Source organism: Chiloscyllium punctatum, chromosome 45 (assembly GCF_047496795.1).
Source record: "Chiloscyllium punctatum isolate Juve2018m chromosome 45, sChiPun1.3, whole genome shotgun sequence".
In the NCBI taxonomy this organism is placed as follows: Eukaryota; Metazoa; Chordata; class Chondrichthyes; order Orectolobiformes; family Hemiscylliidae; genus Chiloscyllium; species Chiloscyllium punctatum.
In genome coordinates, this window is record NC_092783.1 from 41554272 (window position 1) to 41576218 (window position 21947).

The window sequence follows — 21947 nt, forward strand, 5'->3', positions numbered from 1 at the left end:
CTGAATAGCTCTTTGAAGTCAGAAGAAGGAGGAAATTCTAGGGGTCAGTACGTACAACTAAGTGTTGTAGAAAGAATTCAGGAAAAGTCTTGGGAGCTGCGGGGGAGTTGGAAGAAGCTGTGTGCATTAATCTTTCAGATCAGACGTGAGTAAGTGCAAAGGAAACTTGTGCAACTGAATAAGGCTAGAGCTAAAAAAAACCCAGGAGCAATACTGGTTTGGAGAGGCTGCTTAGGAAAAGCTGGAGTGTGCCTGTGAGGGGAGTGCAGTTTCCAGAATCCAAGGGAGTCTAATGTTTGGAAGGAAAGGTGAATCACCAGAACAAACATTCCCTATAAATTGCACAGCTACTGAGCATCTCCATGCATATCAATTAGTGAGATGGTGACTGTCTTCTGCTTCTAGCAGCCACTGCCATGCACAGAAAATGGAGGTCCACAGAACAGCAAAACAAATTACAGGGAATGTTGACCAGAATGTGAGCCATCAGAACATGAGATAGAGGGGCTCTTGAGGGAATTTCAAGGGCATGTCACCAAAAGTAAATAATTGAAATCCCTTGTGAAGTCTTAATGAGAATTGGTGACCTACAATATCACTAATCTCTCGTAATGGAGATTGAGAAATTTATGGGATCTTTTTCAACCACAATTTCTGCTGATGTATTCTGTGGGCTGTTCATTCATAATTTTTCTTTACAGTTACCCATGTTTCTCATATTGAGATTGGGACATAAGCCTATAAGTCATATCAACATTTGCATCGTCATCAATAATTTTTGCATCTTTGTTCAAGTTTTATTTGTAATAAACAAATATTCATTATTGAATACTTTGTTTGTTACAAATAAAACTTTCTAACACTAAACCATATACAGTCTGAGCTATATAACTGACCATATTATCAACCAGGTTAAATTCAAAATTTGCTGTGACCAGTGGAGACATGGGACTAGGAAGGAATTGGTGCAAAAGCAACTAAAGATATTTGGCTACCCACCTTCCAGCTGTGGCTATTGCGGTCAATTCAATGGCTTGTTAATGCCCTAAGAGACCAGAATACCAGCCCAGAATAAGAATTGAGCCTAGATATTTTAGTCTGTGCAGGATTTGCCTTACTAGATGGGCAAAGTTAAAAATCACACAATACCAGGTTATAGTCCAACAGGTTTATTCGGAAGCACTAGCTTTTGGAGCGCTGCTTCTTCATCAGATAGTTGTGGACAATAAGACCAGCAGACACAGAATTTAAAGCAAAAGATTACAGTGTAATGCAACTGAAATGATATATTGAACAGACCTGGATTGTTATTGACTCTTATATCTTTTAGAATGGGTTGCAGGTTTTGGTTCATTAATATGTAAATCCCAGAACATCTTTCGGACCACCTTCTTGAGATAACTTAAGGTTTTATAACAAATGGTGACACCTCAGCTCAGGCAATGCATTAAAGGTGTGAGGTTAGTCTATCTGTATTCCAATCTTGAGTCAGACTGGTTCTATTTCCAAAGTGGAATTTACAAAATATTATATGTATTGACTGCCTGCAGATTGGGCGTTGTCCAAGCTATTATGTCACCTTTTATCGCAAGAAAGTGACTTAAAAGAAGTTCTGGGATTTACATGTTAATAAACCGAAACCTGCAACCTATTCTAAAAGATGAAACACTTAATAACAATTAGGTCTGTTCAATATATCATTTCAGTTGCATGACACTGTAATCTTTTGCTATAAATTCTGTGTCTTATGGTCTTATTCTCCATAACCACTTGATGAAGGAGTAGCACTCCGAAAGCTAGTGCTTCCAAATAAATCTATTGGACTACAAACTAGTGTAGTGTGATTTTTAACTTTGCCCACTCCAGTCCAACACTGGCCAGGTCTTTAAATTTGGGAACACAAACTGTATATTTATGTTAGCTGGACAATGCATGATAAAGGATAGAGGATGTTCAATGAGGAAATATAAGACCTGCAAGAAGAAAAGTAGATCACTGCATTCTATCTCCACTTCCAGTTGCCCAATGTGTCAGTGCTGCATTTTCAATTCAATGATTTATTACATTGGTAACTTTAAGGTATCAGGCAATGCCTTTTAATGTAGTCAAATACTGCCCTCCAATGGTGATCTTTTCTGATTACAAAATAAGCCTTACATATCTGAAATGTTCACTATGGCACATAAACGAAAATATTTTGCTTATAGATATATTTTAAACATTCCAATGTTTTTGCTAGATATATCTGACAAACCCAACTGTTCCATATGCAGTGCTTTGATTATTCTAATTTACCTTTAATCTTACGTTTCTCTTCCATTCCTAAATATTTTTCTATTTTGCCATTCATTCTATAAGTTGTCAAATATGCCAAATAAAATTCCTCAGTCTTGAAATTATCCCATGGAATAACAATGTAAAAATATCAAACAGGTTCCTCAGAACTCCTCATGCTATTTTACTGAGACAATAATCTATTTAATTTTGAAATATTTACAACATTTGTTAATGGATAATAGTCTACGCATCAAACAATACTCGCTTCAAGATTATTTTCACACAACCTAATGTTTGTGAAATTTAGTACTGTTTAATGGTTAAATTAAAAGCTAATCAGAGTGAGTGCCTATATTTCTGATGTGCACTCTGACCACCCAGTATGAGTGCAGCATTGGAAAATTACCCTGTAGTTTTGGAAATTACACACCTAATAATTTCTACAAGCAAAACATGACAAATGCTGAAACCTTAAAACAATAACCTGAAATTGCTGGAAATATTCAGCAAGTCAAACAGCATTTGTGGAAAAAGACAGAGTTAACAAGTTTTGAAATATTAGAAAGCGTTTTATCTGGCCCTGAGAAACAAGGAAATAAATTAACTCAAAGAAAACATGGAGAAAATCAGTTTCCTGACATATTCCTGTCTCCTCCTTCCTTTCTAAAAGCTAAACATTATGCAGTGCTGCAATTCAGCTTGCAGCATTTGGAAGCCAGTTAAGCTTTTTAAGAGGACCATGTTTCCAATTCATACCTCCCAAGAATGGAATGGTGTTCGCCCAGTCCACAGGCTCTACAGTGTGTCAGAATGTCAGCAACTCTGAGAAAGTGACTGCAGAACATCCATTGAACTATTCAAAGAAGTGTAAGATCTTGTGGTGTTTGTGTTATGTTATATGTCAGAATCTCATTTCTTGATATCATCACTTTATCATAGCGTACAACCTGAGGAGGTAAGGGTCTCAGACTCCATCTTCACTGAGACCATATAAAGTATGACCTGTTGACAAAAACATGCTATTCCTCGTCATCAATGAGGCTAGTATAACCCAGATGCTGAGAGGTCTATGTATCTAGCATTGGTATACATCAGTAAGCTGCAATAAAGTCAGTTGACTCTTACAATATCATGGTACGCCACGTATCAATTGTTATGTTATGGGAGATTACATAAGCATTTCCACATCAGGTAAAAATACCCTGCTGGAGGAGAAATGCACATCATTGTCAGTGGAAGTCATGTATGAAGAAAATTAATTGCACAACAACTCTGAACATCAGAGAATTTGGATATTCAACATTATCATATTATGTGAGTACAAAAGGCAGATATAATTTCTTTCTGGTTAAAGTCTAAGTCCTTTTAAGCTAGAATAAATTTTTGACAATGATGTTGTTAGAAATACAAACAAAAAATGAAACTTGGAGGTTGTACTGTAATTGTGAACACTATCTTTCCTGCAGGCCTGTACTGAGACTGTGAACACTATCTCTCTTGAGCCCTGTCTCCAAATGAAACTGCCTGCAGTTCTGATTTAATTTTAAAAAAAAGTTTTATGTTTTTCACAGCATAGCCACAAAGCATTCTTACAAGAAAGTGTGTTTTACAAAGAACACTAAACATGCTTTTCCTCAATACCAAACCTTGCTTGTGTCCTGGGATCAATTCATTGCGCCATTTCCTCTCCAATTTGATGTAAAAGTAGAGAGAAGCCCCCTATCATCATGTTCATATTTGGCTTGAATATCATCTGGTGGCCAAAACCTGCAACTACAAGCCTACAACATTTTCAAATACACGGCCAAAGTTCTTCAAGAAAGGCTGCAATGAGAAGCCTGGACACTGCAAACTTGTGAGTCTGGCATCAGTGGTGTGTACATTGTTGGAGGTGATTCTGAAACATAGGATTTACATGCATTTGGAGAGGCAATGACTGATTAGGGACAGTCGGCATGATTTTAGGTGAGGAAAATGGTGTCATAAAACTTGACTGAGTTTTTTGAGGATGTAACCAAAAGGATTGATGAGGGAAGAGCAGTGGATGGTGTTTACATGGACTTTAGTAAAGCCTCTGGCAAGATTCTTCATGGTAGACTATCTAATAAAATTAGATCACATGGGATTCAGAGTAAGCTTGCCAAATAGATACAAAATTAGCTTGACAGTAGGAGACAAAGGGTGTTTGATGGTGGAGGGTTGTTTTTGGGACTGGAGGCCTGTGATCAGCGGTGTTCCATAGGGATTGGTATGAGGTCCACTTTTGTTTGTCATTTATATAAATGATTTGGATGAGAATATAGGAGGCACGGTTAGTAAGTTTATGGATGACACCAAAATTGATGGTACAGTGGACAGTGAAGAAGGTTTTCTAAGATTACAAAGAGATCGGGTTCAATTGAGTCAATGGGCTGAGGAGTGATAGATGGAATATAGTTCAGATAAATGCAAAGTATTGTATTTTGGTAAAACCAAAGAGGGGCAGGACTTATACAATTAATAGTAGGCAGTGTTGGGCAGTGGTGCAGAATAGAGAGACCTACAGGTTCAGGTACATAATTCTATGAAAATTGCATCACAGGTTGGGTGGTTAAGAAGCATTTAGCACACTTGCCTTCATTGACCAGATCTCAGGAGTTGGGACGTTATTTTGAGGTTATGTAGGACGTTAGTGAGGCCTGTTCTGGAGTACTTTGTGCAATTCTGGTCACTCTGTAATAGGAAAGAGTGGGTTTAGAAAAGATTTACAAGGATGTTGCTGGGAATAGAAGGTTTGAGATATAAGAACAGACTGGAAAGACTGGGACTTTTTTCACTGGACCATAGGACATTGAGGGGTGATCTTATTGAGGTTGATAAAATCATGAGGGGCAAAAATAAGGTGAATGGCAAGGGTCTTTTCTCTAGGGTAGGAGAGATCAAAACTAGGAGGCATGTTTTTAAGGTGAGAGAGAAAAGGTTTAAAAAGGATAGGAAGGGCAGTGTTTTTGCACAGAGGGCGGTTGGTATATAGAATGAACTGCCAGAGAAAGTGGTGGATGCAGGAACAGTTACAATATTTAAAAGACATTTGGATAAGTTTGTGAATAGGAAAAGTTTGGAGGGGTATGAGCCAAGTGCAGGGAGGTCGGACTAATTTAGTTTAGGAACATGATCAGCTTGGAGTGTTGGACTGAAAGGTCTGTTTCCAAGCTGTATGACTCTTCTGACTCTGAAACAACTCTTTTAAAAGGACCTTGGCAAGGAAAGGAACTACAACAGGGAAAAATGAAAGGAAACAGAGGCCGAAAAGGGAAGAAGAAAAAGAAAATAATCAAAACCAATGAAAGAAATAATCAAATAAGGCACCACACTCTGCTTTAAAAAAAACCCAAAGACCTTCTGTGAGAAATCAAAGGTACATACTTAATATGGACTGAGCAGCCAATAAATTTACTAAATGACAGCTATTCAAACAACACGTGCAGTTCTAATTTACAAATCAAGTGATGCATAAGAAAAGAGAAAAGAGTTCTGGAAAGCATGTTTGCCATTAGCAAGGAAGGGATTTTCAGAATTTAATACAACACAATTTTCACATTGCATTGCAACACCATCAGAGAACCTATTATCTTCGCAGCACAACTTACACCTAGATGGTTATTGTGAACAACCTTGTACAGAGACCAAATGTCTAATCATTCTGAGATGCAGAACATTCTTCTTCAAATGGACTGGTTGGACCAAAGGGTCTGTTTCTGTGATGTATGACTCTATGTATGAAAGAGACACACGATGAATGAGCAAGTAGGAAAATACCACTATTAAGCGCTTGGAAGAGTGCACATTAGAAATAGAAATACTTAGCTGCTCGCAAAATATTTCTATAATATGTAATTAGATCACATTATACAAAGCCTTCAGGTTGTAGGGCTACAATGCTAAAGAACAGAAGCCAGTTCATACCAAACATGCACAAAGTCAACAAAGGAAAAGAAGTTCCAAAGGTGGCAGTTGTGCTGTCAAGTTAAGTACCTCTCCAGTCGGCAATATCATCACCAGGGCAGGCTGAATTATCAAACATCCTAAGTGCTATATCGAATCGAATTGAAATTCTGTAAATTCTGCCTTTATTAGTTTGTACCATTATTGAATTGACAATATTTATTTATATACAACCATGCACTTTTTTTTAATCTTTAAAAAAAATTGAATTGAATTGAATTGAACTTATTGACACGTGTACCGAGGCACAGTGAAAAGCTTTGTCTTGCAAGCAATACAGACAAATCACAGAGTTAAGTAGCATAGATAGTAAATAATAGCTAAACGGCAGCAAAAATAAAAAAAACACAGGTACAGGAAAATGTTAAGAGTTTGTGAGTCCATTCAGTATTCTAACAGGATAGAAGCTGTTGCAAAACTGGCTAGTGCATGTGTTCAGGCTTCTGTACCTTCTCCCTGATGGTAGAGGTTGTAGGAAAACATTGCTAGGGTGGGATGGATCTTTAAGAGTGCTGGTGGAATTTCCTTGACAGCGGGCCTAGTAGATGGATTCTATAGATGGGAGGTTGGCCTTTGTGATTGTCCGGACCGAGTTCACCACTCTCTGTAACTGTCTCTGATCTTGAATGGTATAGTTGCCATACCAGTTAGTTATACATCCAGACAGAATGCTCTCAATGGTGCACCTATAAAAGTTGGCAAAGGTGTTCGCTGTCATGCCAAATTTCCTCAGCTGCCTGAGGAAGAAGAGACATTGTTGGGCCTTGTTATATCTCACAGTTTGCCCTAAGCAAGGTCATTATGCCCTTAACAGACATGCTCATTATGTTATCACTGCATCATAGCATGTGACCTAAGGGTATAAAGATCTCAGACTTCACCTTAATAGGGTCCATTTCAGGCAACATACGCTTATGGATGAATGCTATTCTTTGAAGCCGAATAGCCTAACATTAACCTGGTGAATTTATTATTTATATATATCAGTGAACTATGATAATCATTTTGGATTTTTCAACATCACATCATATTACCCAGATCTAATTCTTATGTTAGAGGAGAATATGTAAGCATTGTTCCAAGTTGTGTCAAGATGCTCATCAAGATGTTCAACATGCTTCCCAAAATAACACCACAATTAAATACATTATCTGGGAACTGATTCATTTGCTGATTGAGTGATATGATTGTGTATAATTTAGCTGTTCTGTTTTCCATTTTGTTTTTTTGTCAGACATCAGAATGTAGAGTAATATTGTCTTGATTTATATTATTTTATAGCTCAGATGGGAGGGGCAAAAAATCAGTTGAGATTGGAAGAAATTTGGGGAATGAAATTAACCAAAAGGATCAGAAGTATTTGAACAAGATTCTTTGTGCAACTGAGTTACAGTTATTGTATAAAACAACAAATTTTTTGTTTAATTGTGTGGAATCTTCCCAGGCCCTTCATGATGTAGGCTGCAACAAGAAATTTTGCGAAAATTGGATGAGAAGTCAGCAAGCACCTTCTCAATGTCAAGATCAAAAAGACACATTTTCCTATAATGTTCCGGATAGCAAGATGAGATTCTCAGTAGTGAGCAATGAAAGACTTAATAATAGGATTAACACTCATTTTCACCCTTATTATTACTTAGTCTTGCCACATTAATATGCACTCTCCTGTTCTCCCACCCGCTAGCCAAAACCAAATTCCCAGCATGAAATCAAAGCGACTACCTGATGCTCCCTCTGGACCTCAGTCTCAGTACCGAGTATCTTTGTCTTAGGGCAGATTGTATGGGATACAACACACACACCTCACATCCGTGGACATTAACAATGTTTTGGACAGGCTTTGGGGAGTCAGGAGATGAGTTATTTGCTCCAAAAATTCAACTGTCTTGTAACCGTAGTACCTATATGGTTAGTCCAGTTCAGTTTCTTATCAATACGAACCCTCATGATTTTCATAGTAGCAATTCAGTGATGATAATGCCATTGAATGTCAAGGGGAGGCAGTTAGATTTTCTCTTGTTAGAGATGGACATTGCCTAGCACTTACGTAGTGCAAATGGTACTTGCCACTTATCAGCCTAAATCTGGATATTGTCCAGATCTTGCTGCATTTGGGCATGGGCTGTTTTAGCATCTGAGGAAGGTGTTGAACATTGTGGTATCATCAGTGAACATTCTCACTTCTGACTTTATGATGGAGGGAAAGACATTGATGAATCAACTGAAAATGGTTGGGTCTGGGACACTACCCTGTAGAACTCCTGGAATTGAGATGACTGACTTCCAACAGCAACCATCTTACTTTATGTCAGGTATGACTCCATCCAGCAGAGAGTTTTTCCCCAATTCTCATTGACTCTCATTTTTTTTAGAGCTCCTTCATGTCACACTCGGTCAGATGTATCCTTGATGTCAAAGGCAGTCACTCTCACATCACCTCTGGAATTCAACTCCCTTGTTCATATTTGGAACAAAGCTGTAATGGGGTAGGAGCTGAGTGCTGGTGAGGAAACCTTATTCAGCAGGTTATTGCTGAGTGGGTGCTGCTTGATAGTATTGTTGATTATACCATCCATCACTTTTCTGATGATTGAGAGTAGATTGATGGGGCAATAACTGTCAGGCTTGGATGTGTCCTGCTTTTGTGGACAGGATGCACCTGGGGACTTTTCACAGTGCCTGGTAAATGCTGTGTTGTATCTATCCTGGCACAACTTGGATAGGGGCATGGCAAGCTCTGGAGCACAAGTCTTCAGAATAACCAGAATATTATCAGGGCCCATAGCCTTTCCAGTATGCAGTGTCTCCAACTGCTTCTTGATATTATGTAAAGTGCAATGAATTGTCTGAAGACTGATATTTATGATGATGGGGACCTCTGGAGGAGGCGGAAATGAATTATCCACTCTGCACTTCTGCTGCAAATGCCTCAAACTTATTCTTTAGTACTAATGTACTGGGCTCCCCTATTATTGAGGGTGGGATTTTGTGTAGCTTACTCCTCCAGTGTGTCTGTTAATTGCTTACCACTATTCTGACTATATGTGCAATGATTGCAGCACTTGTATCTGATCTGCAGAGCTTAGTTCTGAAGAAGGGTCACTCAAGCTGAAACATTTACTCTGATTTCTCACCCAGATGCTGCCAGAGTTGCTTTTTCAGCAATTTCTGTTTTTGTTTTAGATCTGATCCATTGTTTTATGGGATTACTGAGCTTTGTCGCTTTTTGCTTATGATGTTCGGCACACGAGTGGTTCTGTTTTAGCTTCGCTGGGTTGCTGCACATTTTTAGGTATGACTAGAGCTGTACCTGGAATACCTTTCTGCACTTTTCATGGCACCAGAGTTTCTCCCCTGGTTTGATGGCAATATTTGAGTAACAGATATGCCAAGCCACAGGGTTGCAAATTCTGCTAGAGTACGATTCTGCTACTACCAATGACACACAGCTCCTCATGGATGCCCAGTCTTGAGTTGCCAGATCTATTCAACATCTATACAGTTAATACGGTGATAGTGCCACACAAAAGTGTTCCAGTATGTAGCCTTACTAAGGATGGAGCAGTGCTAGACCTAATCCTAGGCAATGAAGCTAGTCAAGTAGTTGAAGTTTCAGTGGGCAAGCATTTTGGGGATAGTGACCATATCTCTTTTGAGTTTCAATGTCATTTTGGAAAGGGATAAGAATAGTGTGGAAGTTATGTGTCTAAATTGGGGGAAGACCGTTAGGTAGGTTCTGACAAGCATAGACAGTTTGCAGGTAAGTCTACACTTTGAAAAATGGGAGTCTTTTAAAAGTAGTGCAGTGAGAACTCAGGATCAGAGTGTTCCTCTGCAGGAAAAGGTTAGCAAAGCCAGGGAACCATGGATGTCAATGGATAGACAGTTTGATCAGAAAAAGTAAGCATTTGCCAGATACAAAACAAGGGACATCCCTCAAAAGATTTGAGGATGTAGGAGGTTGTTTAAATGGAAATTAGTTGGGCTAAGAGGGGCCACAAAACGTCTTTAGCAGATGAGATCAAGGAAAACCCCAAGGCTTTTATAATTACATTAAGAGTAAGAGGATTACCAGGGACAGAATGGGACTAAAGAGATCAAATGATAATCTGAGCTGGAGCCAGTGCATATGGGTGAGGTCTTAAATAAATATTTCTCATCAATATTCACAAAGGAGAAAGACATTGTAGCTGGGGATTTATGTTGGGATGCTGAAGTGCTAAAATAGGTTATATATTTTAGCGGGCATCCAGTTGCATAAATCCCTAAGCCTGATGAGATGTATCTCAGAGTCCTAAAGGAGGCAAGAGAGGAGATTGCTGGGACACTGGTGGATATATTTAATTTTTCACAGACCATAAGTGAAGTGCCAGAAGAAAGGAGGACAGCTAATGTAGTTCCTTTGGTCAAGGAAGGGCAGGTAATTATAGAGCAGTTAGTATGATGTTAGTGGTAGGAAAATTATTGGAAAAAATTCTGAAATACAGGATTAATCAAATGTTTGCAAAGGCAGAGATAGTCAGCACAGATTTATTAGAGGGAGATCCTATCTGATTAATTTAATTGAGTTTTTCAAAAAGATAATGAAATATATTGATGAGGTTTGTGCAGTTGATGTGGTTTATATGGACTTTAGTAAGGTCTTTTATGAAAGACTGGTCCAGAAAGCTATAGCTCATGGGAACCAAAACAAGTTGGCAAAGTGAATCAAAATTATCTTATAAAAAGGAGGTAAAGAGTAATGATGGAGGGTTGGTTTTGTGATTGGAAACCTGTGACTAACGGTGTACCTCAGGGATCAGTACTGGAACCCTTGCTGTTGTCATGTGCATTAATGACTTGGATATGAATATAGAAGGTATAATTTGGAAGTTTGCAGATGACAGGAAAATTGGTGGTCTTGTTGATAGTGAAGATAATGGGCTCAGTCTGGTATTGATTAGAGGTAAGTATCGTAGATCACTAGGGTGCACTGAGGAACAAAGGGACCTTTGTGTACAAGTCCATAAATCCCTCAAACTGTCAGCACAGGTAGGCAGGGTGGTGAATAAGGCAACACTAGGCTATGGTCGAACAGGTTTATTTGTAAGTACTAACTTTTGGAGCATTGCTCCTTTGTCAGGTAGCTAGTACTTACAAATAAACTTGTTGGACCTTCACCTGGTATTGCGTGATTTCTTTAAGTTTGTCCACGCCAGTCCAACACTAGCACCTCATCATCATCTTCATTAGGCAGGGTATAGAATATACGAGCAAGAATGTCTTGAATTTACTTTATAAAACATTCTTTAGGCTATAGGTGGAACACTGTGTGCAGTTCTCGTTGCCACACTATTGGAAGGATGTGAATGCACTGGAGGGTGCAGAGGAGATTCGCCAATATGTTGCCTAGGATGAAAGGTCTCATTGTTGTGGTTCTGTTTGCCGAGCTGGGAATTTATGTTGCAGACATTTCGTCCCCTGTCTAAGTGACATCCTCAGTGCTTGGGAGCCTCCTGTGAAGTGCTTCTGTGATCTTTCCTCCGGCATTTGTAGTGGTTTGTATCTGCCGCTTCCGGACAACCTGAAGCAGCAGATACAAACCACTACAAATGCCGGAAGAAAGATCACAGAAGCGCTTCACAGGAGGCTCCCAAGCACTGAAGATGTCACCTAGACAGGGGACGAAACGTCTGCAACACAAATTCCCAGCTCGGCGAACAGAACCACAACAACGAGCACCCGAGCTACAAATCTTCTCACAGACTTTGAATGAAAAGTCACAGTTATAAGGAGAGACTGGATAGGGTGGGTTTGTTTTCATTGGAGGAGAGGAGGCTCAGGGGAGAACTGATTGAGGTAAACAAAATTATGAGAAGAATAGACAGAATAGGTTGTGAGAATCTCTTCTCCAAGCTGACGTGTCGAAGGGCAGAGAGCATAAATTTAAGGTGAGAAGCTAATTGTTTAAGAAGAGATCTGGAGAAAATTCCTTCAGTAAAAGTGTAATAAATATAAATGCTGCTTGAGAGGGTGGTGGAGGCATTTACTCTTAATAAGCATCTAGATAAATACTTAAAATGTCAATGCATAGTAGGCTATGGATCAAGTGTAGGTTAATGCAATTATTTTAGTTTGGTATTTGTTGGTTGGCATAGACGTGGTGGGCCAAAAGGCCTGTTTCTACGCTGTATGACTTTATGATTCTAGAACGTTCTCAACGGTCATCACGAAATCACAATCAGATGCAGGAACTCTGGCAGATTTTCCCGCCTCCATCATTCATCTTAAACTACTCTGATATTCCAACTAAACTGAGGCCATCTCGCAAACTAGGTTTCTCTGAAAAATAAAGAATTCTACATTAAGGTTATATTAGAAAAATGACTCCTGAACGTAACATCCAATTTTAAGACATAAATATTTGATGTGTGGGCATATAAGAAAGGATGAGAGATAATAAAAGTCATGGCTAGTCAAGAAGTTATCAAAAATAGAGAAATATGTTGAAATGCTACATTGGTTATTTACTCCCTGGGGTCCAAAATTGAAAAAAATACGAGTGGCACAACATCAGAATAGATTTTAGGCAGCAGTAGCCACGTGCTTTATTAGCATTCGGGTGAGACTGCTCACTACTTAAGTTTTGAAAATCAATAGAATGGAGTGAGTGACTAGAATTTCTGGTGAGTTGCCACCCAACATTGGGAAAATATGCACAATAGTTCTGCCATGTTACCCTTGGGTACAAGGGTTTTAATCTTTATTTTTACATGAAATATCTTCAGGGTTTGTCAGCATTCATGTTGCTTCTTTGATATTTGGCTCTTCTAGTGAAGCCCACATCCACTCTTTGATTCAACTGGGGAACAGTGATTTCTCTAACTGCCGATCTTCCCCAATGTGGATCCTCACTGTAATTAAGGGCCTGGAACTTCACATGGAGAGGAAAGTCTGCACTTGGTATTCTCCTTCCCATTGTTGTACAGCCATGCATTCATCATCTCTATAGAGTCTTGGAGGTATACAGCATGACAACAGACCTTTCGGTCCAACTCATCCACACCAACCTAGTTTCCCAAACTGAACTAGTCCCATTTACCTTCATTGGTCCACATCTTTTTAAACCATTTCTGTTCATGTACCTGTCCAAATGTCTATTAAACTCACCTCTACCACTCCCTCTGGCAGTTTGTTCAATATACGTAGTTTGGGGAATAATCTACAGATTAAAGGCAACTCGGGCCATGCAAAAATGCTAGCCTGGTCATTGATACATCCTGGAGAAAGAAAGCTTAGAAAGTAATGCTTCTTTCATTAAACTAACTAATCTTAACAAAAACAAACCACTCTCCTGTTGACAATGGTTTGTTTTTATTTTAACTTTGCTTCATGCTGCTTACTCACACCATTCTATTGCTATTCAAAACTTCTCCAAGTATGGGTTCTCCAAACTACAGATCACCTACCTGTTGCCTTGAGATGCTACTCCTTGCCGTATTTTTGTTGTTGCCCTTTCTGCTTCACATTGACTCATCGCTTTTATCTGGGAGTATCCCAGCAAAGCTCTTCCCTCAACTCACTTGCTCTTAGTTCCCACAGTCACTTATATTTCTGGATGTCTAGCAAACTGTTTTCACTCACTCTCTCTGACTCAACAATTATTACAGGTTAAAAGGCCTTCAAATGGCTTCAAATGCCCAAAATCCTCATTGGAGACATTGCACTGGCTAGCCATTGTGGAAATGATAATTGTGGACCTTGCACATTTGTGCCAAAATGTCAAGTTTCTGCTTCAAACTCAACATCCTTGCTGCTAACAGCTACAAAAAGTTATAGTTTATTTTGAGGACAGTTTTAAACTCAGCAGATTGCTAAAAACATGACTTTGGTTTCACTCCTTTTCACAAGCCTTTTCTTGCACTTTCCTCTTATATGAAAGGGAGAGATACATACGGGGGGTTTTACTGTAGAAGTGGTGGAAAATTGTTCTTTTGAAAAGTGTGATAGGAAATCTGTTTTTATCAAGTTGCAGGTATTTTTTATCAAGTTGCAGGTATTTTTAATCAACCTGCTTAGACATGTTATGACACACCTCAGCAGCAGATGAGACTTGAATTCAGGCTTTCTGGCCATGACACAGTGACATTACCACTGTGCCACAAGACCCTTATCAAGTTGTCTGTGGGTTCAAGTAACATAACCAGGACAAAGTTCAAACTGAGTTCATTTCTGGGATCACACTGAATATAGTGAGCAATCATGCTGAAGACTTACTGAACTTAGATCTTCCAGTCATATCAAGCTGTGTAAGAGAGATGACCTAGAGTACAAATCAGTCTACACAACTCAAAGGTATTTAATGAGATGCATGAGGAGTGCATAATGTTCAGTATTGATAAATGAACAGAAATTAAGCTACAATTAGAAAGCAGGTCTCTTCGTGAGTACAGTGCCTAGATAATGAGAACCTTTAGGTTTCTGAAATTAACTCATCAACGAAAACATGTTCACACTGATAGGAACAGGATGTGCCAGTACAAAACCAAACTGAATTAGATTTTGTTGTTATCACTGAAACTTTACTGTATTTGAGACTATTCCAACCAGTCATCAATGCAGAAATGGCAACACTGTGAATGCTTTTTGGGCTTTAACTCAAAGGCTTGGCATACAGTCCCCTGCCACATGTTAATCAGATTATAATGAGCAGCATGGCATCCTCTGTAGTTTCTTCCACTTAGCCTCTTTGAATGTTAGATGGTAGTGGCACAGATTATGCCCTATTTTCAACACTGAAAGGTTGACAAAGGGGGCCTCAGTTTGGTTCTTCACAACAGGCCAACACAAATATTTTCAACAACTTCTTGCACAGGATCCAGAAACAGATAGTCACAATTAAAGTATTTTTAATGTTTACAGCTGGCTTGAAGGTTGTCTTCTTCCAAAATCTGCCGTTGAAATTTCCAGTTCTGTTCAGCACAACTCACCAGTGAAGAGTGGAGGCCTTGCCTTTAACACATAACTGACCTGAGACCAGAAATTTGGCCGCATACCTCTGGACATATGGCAGGGAAGTGGTTTGAATCAGAAAACCTGAGTGAAAGATTCAAGTAGCTTAATTTGTTGTAGTGAAGGCAAAGGTTGGGGGGGGGGGGGGGGAAGAACTATCCTTTTCCTTAAAATCTAAAGCTTTTATAACAAAGAGCTTGGATTTTGTTAGGTGATAAGTACTAGGCTAGAGTTTTCATGAAGAGAGAGACAGATGTGAAAAATTAGTTTGCTTCCCCCACCACAGATGCTGCCACATCTGCTGAGTATTTTCAGCATTTTGTTTATATTTCATATTTCCTGCAGGTGCAGTACAGAGCAACCTCCGCATCCACTGAATTGTTTTCTGTGGTTTCAGTTACATGTGGTCCAAACATATTAAAGGAACCTTCTGGAACCAGGGACCGGGGGCTGCTGGGAAGGTAAATTTCCCATTGAAATGAATGAGTTCGTTCCCATCTGTGGTTTTGGGCTTCCACGACAGGTCATGGAACATATACTCTGTGGCTACAGGGGGGAACTACTGTATTTTTGTTGTTCAAGTAACCAAGAATGTACGGTGGGAAATCTCCTTTAATTAAACAAAAAAATAGTAGAAGGTGGGTTTTCACACCTATAACACTAATGGTCTTGTATTAATACTGACAATAGTAATTTAGTAAAAGCACTGTGCATTTGATCAATCCAGCTTGTGCTCAATGCCCTTTCAATGTTGAGTTGGCGAGCATTTAAGAATAAAACGTACCAGCTTCTGACAACTGGAGTTGACTCCTGTGCTCAACTAGACAAAAGAACATGCAAGCCTGGTCTACGGGGCCAAAGTTAACAACATTAGGGAAGTGTTTGACATTGGAAAAGCTGAGTATTCAGTCGAAATCAGTAAAGACTGGTAACATAAAGCCTGCTGATTAAGTGCCAAAGCTATCCAGTTAGCAAATAGTACATACCTGCCTGCAAATGTAAGGTAGTTTTGAATTTTTTTCCAATTCCTCCCCGTTTAATTATCAAAATATGCTAGTTGTTTATAGAGTCTGCTGTCTACTCTTTTATTTTGAAGTAAAACTTTCTGATCTCTGCTACCAGGATATATCTTAGATCTCAGAACCAGCACTACGCACTTAGGTAAACTGAACTTGATTTGTTACACCCAGCCACTATCATATCTCCAAGACAAGTACAAACAGTATCATAACCATTTGCATAAATTAGAAATTAAAAAATATGAAACAAACAGAATCTCCCTGTCTCAGTGGAACAAAAACAAAATATGCATAAATCTCTTCAGAAGGAAACATTTTGGAAGAAGATGAAGAGTTATATAGCAAAAGTATAACGAAATGATTACCTGTTCTCAATATTATTTTTCCAGGAAAAAGAGCAAGGGACCCTAGTGCTTGAGGTAAGATGTATTTAGTTTTACACTATATCCATAATGGGAAGACAGAGATCATGCTGCTATCAGGATCGTGCAGCTGTCTTCCACGTGGCATCATTATGGTAGTATTTTGTTTATTTTAAAAAATTAAAATGTTCCCCATGTAATAAATTTTACAAAAATTGGATTTTAACATTTCTGCTCAATTTCATATTTTTTGTGTATTGCTTTACAAGCTGTAGGCAATACTTATTACAAGGCACCCATAAGAAATGACTTGGGATGATTACCAACAGTAACAGAGTAAAGTTAAACTTCATGGTGAAGTCAGGTGTGTAGCAATTAATCCTGCCATTACAAATTCACAAGATTTGTAATCAATAAGGTTATGAAAAGACAAAACACCACTACCTGGAAATTATTCCAAATCATTAAATGAATTGCATAAATTCAGCTAGCCTTAATGCGATACTGTGGCTTTCAAAATGATTACGTCATCTGTAGGTCGGTCATCACGATTAGTTTCCACTAATGCAATACGTTTAGTTACTGACAACCCTTGGCACACACGACCAAAGATTGTATGCTTTCCATCCAGTAGTGGTGTGGGTCCCAATGTAATGAAGAACTGGCTGCCATTTGTATCTGGGCCTGCATTTGCCATGGCAAGAATCCCTGCACCTATGAAGAGAAAGATACAATAAAGATAGTTGTGATCAAGTTTGGTATTAAGCAGATACAATATTTAATTGCTAAGTTTATGGTTTTGTATTATAAATGCTATTACATAGAAATATTTGGTTTCATTACTGGATTAGGCTGGAAGGGTCAAATGACTTAATCCTGCACCTAACTTGTATCTTTGTATGTTGAAAATATACATTGTATACACATAACAGTTATTCCACACAGAAATTAAACTTAAAACTCAGCGGACTTAAGTCTGATTAAACTAAATAACAACCATCCTAATTGTCAAACTCCAGCCATACTAGCACTACAGCTTTGTCTGGTTATGTAATTGTTCATATTGCAACCAATAGAAGAATATTAAGCATTTTCAAAATACACAAGCAAACCAGGCTGAATTTTCCTGGCTTTGTCACTCTGCGGTCAGTTATCTCAGTTGGCTGGATGGTTAGTTTGCAATGCACCTTGAAGCACTTGCCTTCTCAATCTCTCCCCTTGCCTGACGTGTGGTGACCCTCAGGATTAACTCCCACCAAACCTATCTCTCAAACGAGAGCGCAGCTCTATGATCTGGTAAGATTATAGCAACTTTATGTTTTCATAAGCTTAAAATTTTGTTTATACTATATGTGAACTTTTCTCAACACAAATATTATGCAAGTTCAAATAACTGATACTAAACTCACATTGTTCAATGATGAACTATTAAAAATAAATTAGTTTCTTTCAGTTAGTTGTTATTATAATACTTAAATAGATGAACTACTATACATTGTTGAACATAGTGATGTTATTACTGATTTTAAACTAATAAACTTGACATTATACTTTCAGTAAATTTAAGTCATTGTTAAATTTAATACAAACTAACAAGCAGCAGAAACCATTGTAAGGCTCACCCAACATTTTTTTATCTAAGTACCTTTTTCTTAAAGATTTTACTCACAATATGGTTCAATGCCAAAAATATTTAGGAAAAACAGCAGTATGAAAAAATATGCTCATAAACATTTCTGTGCCCTTTAGGATGGTACTAACAGAAAGGCCTCTTAAAACATCAGGTGATGCCAATTTCTTTCAACTCCAAACTCCTGATGTAACATTACACAAACCATACAGTAATGTATTATCTTTACACTGAATATTTGCTAAAACACTAGTCAGAAAACATAATTGTTTCTCTTACTGTAGGATCTTCTGAATAAAACCAAAATATTTACTGTAAGTTCAAACTATCAGTGACTCTACCTGTGAATTTTAAATCTTTGTGCAATTCATCTTCAAAATGCTTTCCATAAATAGATGAGCCTCCTCTACCTGTACAAGTAAGCAGTGACAATTAGTTGAAACATTCTACGATTGTCAGATGCTTTTGAATTTCTTGAAAATACATCAGAAAACAAAAGTCACAATCTCTCGAACACTACTGAAAATTGACATGAATCTGGGTAATTGAGAACAGGACAATTACTTGAATACTTGCAGAGCTAAAAGGAAAGATCAGCAGAATGGGATTAATTAGACAGCTCTTTCACATAAGTGACCAAGCACAATGGGCCAAATGGCCTCTTACTGTACTTTATAACTCGATGGTTGTATAATTTGAAATCTTCTGCAATAAGCTGCCAGAATCGAAATGGAACGCATTTGCTTTTTGAGAGGTTGCATTGATAGCCTTAACTGGAGAACTGCAAGGTACAAATACAATTTGGATCAGAGAATCATAGAATCGTTACTGTACAAAAGGAGGCCATTCGGCCCACCAATTCTGCACCGATCCTGCTGACAGCATCCCACCCAGATCCAGCATACCCACCTTATCCTTATAACCTTGCATTTACCCTGGCTAATCCACCTAGACTGCAGATCCATGGACACTATGGGAAAATTTAGCATGGCCAATCCACCTAACCTGCACATCTTTGGACTATGGGAGGAAACTGCAGCATCTGGAGGAAACCCATGCACAGACAGGGAGAAAGTAGAAACTCGACACAGCCACCTAAGGCTAGAAACAAACTGGGGTCTCTGAAGCTGTGAGACAGTTGTACTAATCACTGAGCAGCCCGTGCCACCCATCATGACTATGTTATGTATTGACAACTTGGAGTACCTTCAACATCTGCACACTCAAGATTGTCCAATTTCAGAATCACGTAGAATCCCTACAGTGTGGAAACAGGCCATTTGGCCCAACAAGTCCACACCAAATCTCTGAAGAGCATCCCAGATTCACTCCCTCCCTCCCTCCCTCCCTTCTGTAACCCTGGATTTCTCATGACTAATCCACCTAACCTACACATTTCTCGACACTACGGGCAATTTAGCATGGCCAATCTACCTAATTTGCACATGTCTAGATTGTGGCGGAAAACCAGACCACCCAGAAGAAACCCACGCAGACAAGGGGAGAATGTGAAGACTCCACTCACCCAATGCTGGAATTGAACCCAGGTCTCTGGTACTGTGAGGCTACAGTCCTAACCACCGAGCTATCATGCTGCCATCTACATCTAATACTTCCTTGTAAGTTTAGGAAGTGAGGACAGGTTTAGTATCATAAGTCAGACTTGTAGTGTGGATTAATTTGTTGAATAATAAGAATGTCCAAAAAAGTTAAATATTTACATAACCCTCTGTTTTTCCCCATTCTTACCTGTCCCAGTTGGATCTCCTCCCTGAATCACAAAATCACTGATGACTCTATGGAACTTTGTACTATTATAATAACCCCTTCGAGTCAGCTCAGCGAAGTTCTTGCAGGTTTTTGGTGCATGCTTCCAATACAACTCCAGCGTTATGTTTCCCATACTGTTTTAAAATTAATAAATTATTTGAACAAGCAGCCACAAGAACATCATTCTAACGTCATTTCAACTAAATTCAACCATAGCCTTTTGTCTTTTAAGCTTGTAAGTAACCAAATAAACTACTTTGTCTAAAAATAATTTTGTAACAAATCTACAGAAAAGCTTTTAGAAATAAATGTCTTTGCTGCAGAATTTTGTATTTCGCTTTTATTTAAAATATACGACGTGCAAAAAGAGACCTGCAGTTTGTTAAGCACTTTTCATGTTTCAACCAGCACGACATCCCTGTTAATTTCACCTTGCATTTAGTGAAGAACAGTTTCTGTAACCCGGAGGAGATACAAGACTGAAAATTTGAAGACGCGTGTTAAGAAAGTGCTTTCTTTCAACCCTAAAAAGAGTCTTTCATGTTTCGTTGTCGGCTAAATAACGATAAAGAACGAGTGAGAAGTAAAAACGCTTCCCTCACCAAATGTTTCAATTTCTGCACTTAACGATTTGTTTTGATATATTTCATGAATTAAAGGTGATCATGTGCTCCTAAGTACTGATGCTGTGTTTTGAATATTCAAAAAATAATCTGGTCAAAAGAAGAAAATTATCCGCAAAACAAGGGAAGATTGCCAAGCTTTGCCTTACAAGGGTGAAACCATTGTGCAGTAGCCCAAAACCCTTCATTGGTACAGTGGTGTGAAACTGCTCCAGCTAAAGGAAGAAGCCATGTTCCTTCCTTGCTCATTCATTGTGGTCTCAGCGCAGCAGCTCCCAGGCTGTCAACTGTCCCCTTCCCTGTCCCCGCGCTTACGTGGTCTCCAATGTAACAGTTTTGGGTTGCCAGGTGTCCGGAGGAATCCCCGACATTCTCAGTGTTCTATCGCTGACGCTCCTGGGAATCCCCCTGCACTAAGACTCGGTACAAGCAGGGCCCTTGCTCACAACCGCCCTCTGTGTCACTGCAAATCCTCCTCGGCTGGCAGATCAACTCCCCACAGTACAGTTCCAACCAACATCTACAGTTTCAAGAGCAAACCCGCGTTATCATTTTTGGTAACTTCAAGTTGAATAGATTAGTTACATTATGGAAACTGGCCCTTCCGCCCAACCAGTCCACACCGACCCTCCAAACAGTAACCCACCCAGACCTCTCTCCTATATTTACCCCCGACTAATGCACCTAACACCATGGGTAATTTGGTATGGCCAATTCACCTGACCTGCACATCTTTGGACTGTGAGAGGAAACCCACACAGACATAGGGAGAATGTGCAAACCGAGGCGGGAATCAAACCCGGGTCCCTGATGCTGTGAGGCAGCAGTGCTAACTACTGAGCCACCGATTGTTATTAACCGTATAAAATATCTAGAAACGGTACAGCAACGTCAGTTTCAAGTTTCTTAGGTTGTTATTTTTAATCAATCTGATCAATCGTGCTATTGGTCTCTTGTGGCACAGTATCCCTATCTCTGGGCCAGAAGGCCTGGGTTCTTCAAGTCCCACCTCTTCCAGAGGTCTAATATGTCATCCCTGAACAGGTGAATTCAAAATATCTTACAACGTGCTTTGATGCACCTGCGGAGCAGTGGGACTTGAGCCTGACCTTCTGACTCAGTTGTTCAGATACAACCCAAGTTGTATGGAAAACCAGAAGGATTAAAGGGAAGCACTGTATGATATGTCCCTGGGCAGGAGTGATTCAGCTATGATGAGATGAATAGATGTGAGACTAGACAGGCTGGCGTTATTTTTCTGAGAGGTGGAGGGGTGATCTGATTGAGGTGT

At 39.1% G+C, this 21947-nt stretch overlaps 1 protein-coding gene across 1 annotated transcript; it reads right to left on the bottom strand.

Moving 5' to 3' along the window:
- Positions 1 to 14575: 14575 nt before the first annotated feature.
- ppil1 (peptidylprolyl isomerase (cyclophilin)-like 1) lies at positions 14576 to 21160 on the bottom strand. Its single transcript, XM_072563583.1, has 4 exons — positions 20972 to 21160; positions 20013 to 20167; positions 18605 to 18673; positions 14576 to 17347 (listed from the first exon to the last, which is right to left on the bottom strand). The coding sequence occupies exons 1-4, from the start codon at positions 21025 to 21027 to the stop codon at positions 17127 to 17129; spliced, it is 501 nt and encodes a 166-aa protein (XP_072419684.1). The 5' UTR covers positions 21028 to 21160; the 3' UTR covers positions 14576 to 17126.
- Between the last annotated feature and the right edge of the window lie 787 nt (positions 21161 to 21947).

Coding starts and splice junctions, on each gene's coding strand:
- ppil1 (XM_072563583.1), bottom strand. CDS start 21,027: ATGTCGGGGATTCCTCCGGACACCTGGCAACCCAAAACTGTTACATTG. Junction 18,674..20,012: donor AGGAGATCCAACTGGGACAG/GTAAGAATGGGG, acceptor TTACTTGTACAG/GTAGAGGAGGCTCATCTATT. Junction 17,348..18,604: donor CAAAGATTTAAAATTCACAG/GTAGAGTCACTG, acceptor TTCTCTTCATAG/GTGCAGGGATTCTTGCCATG.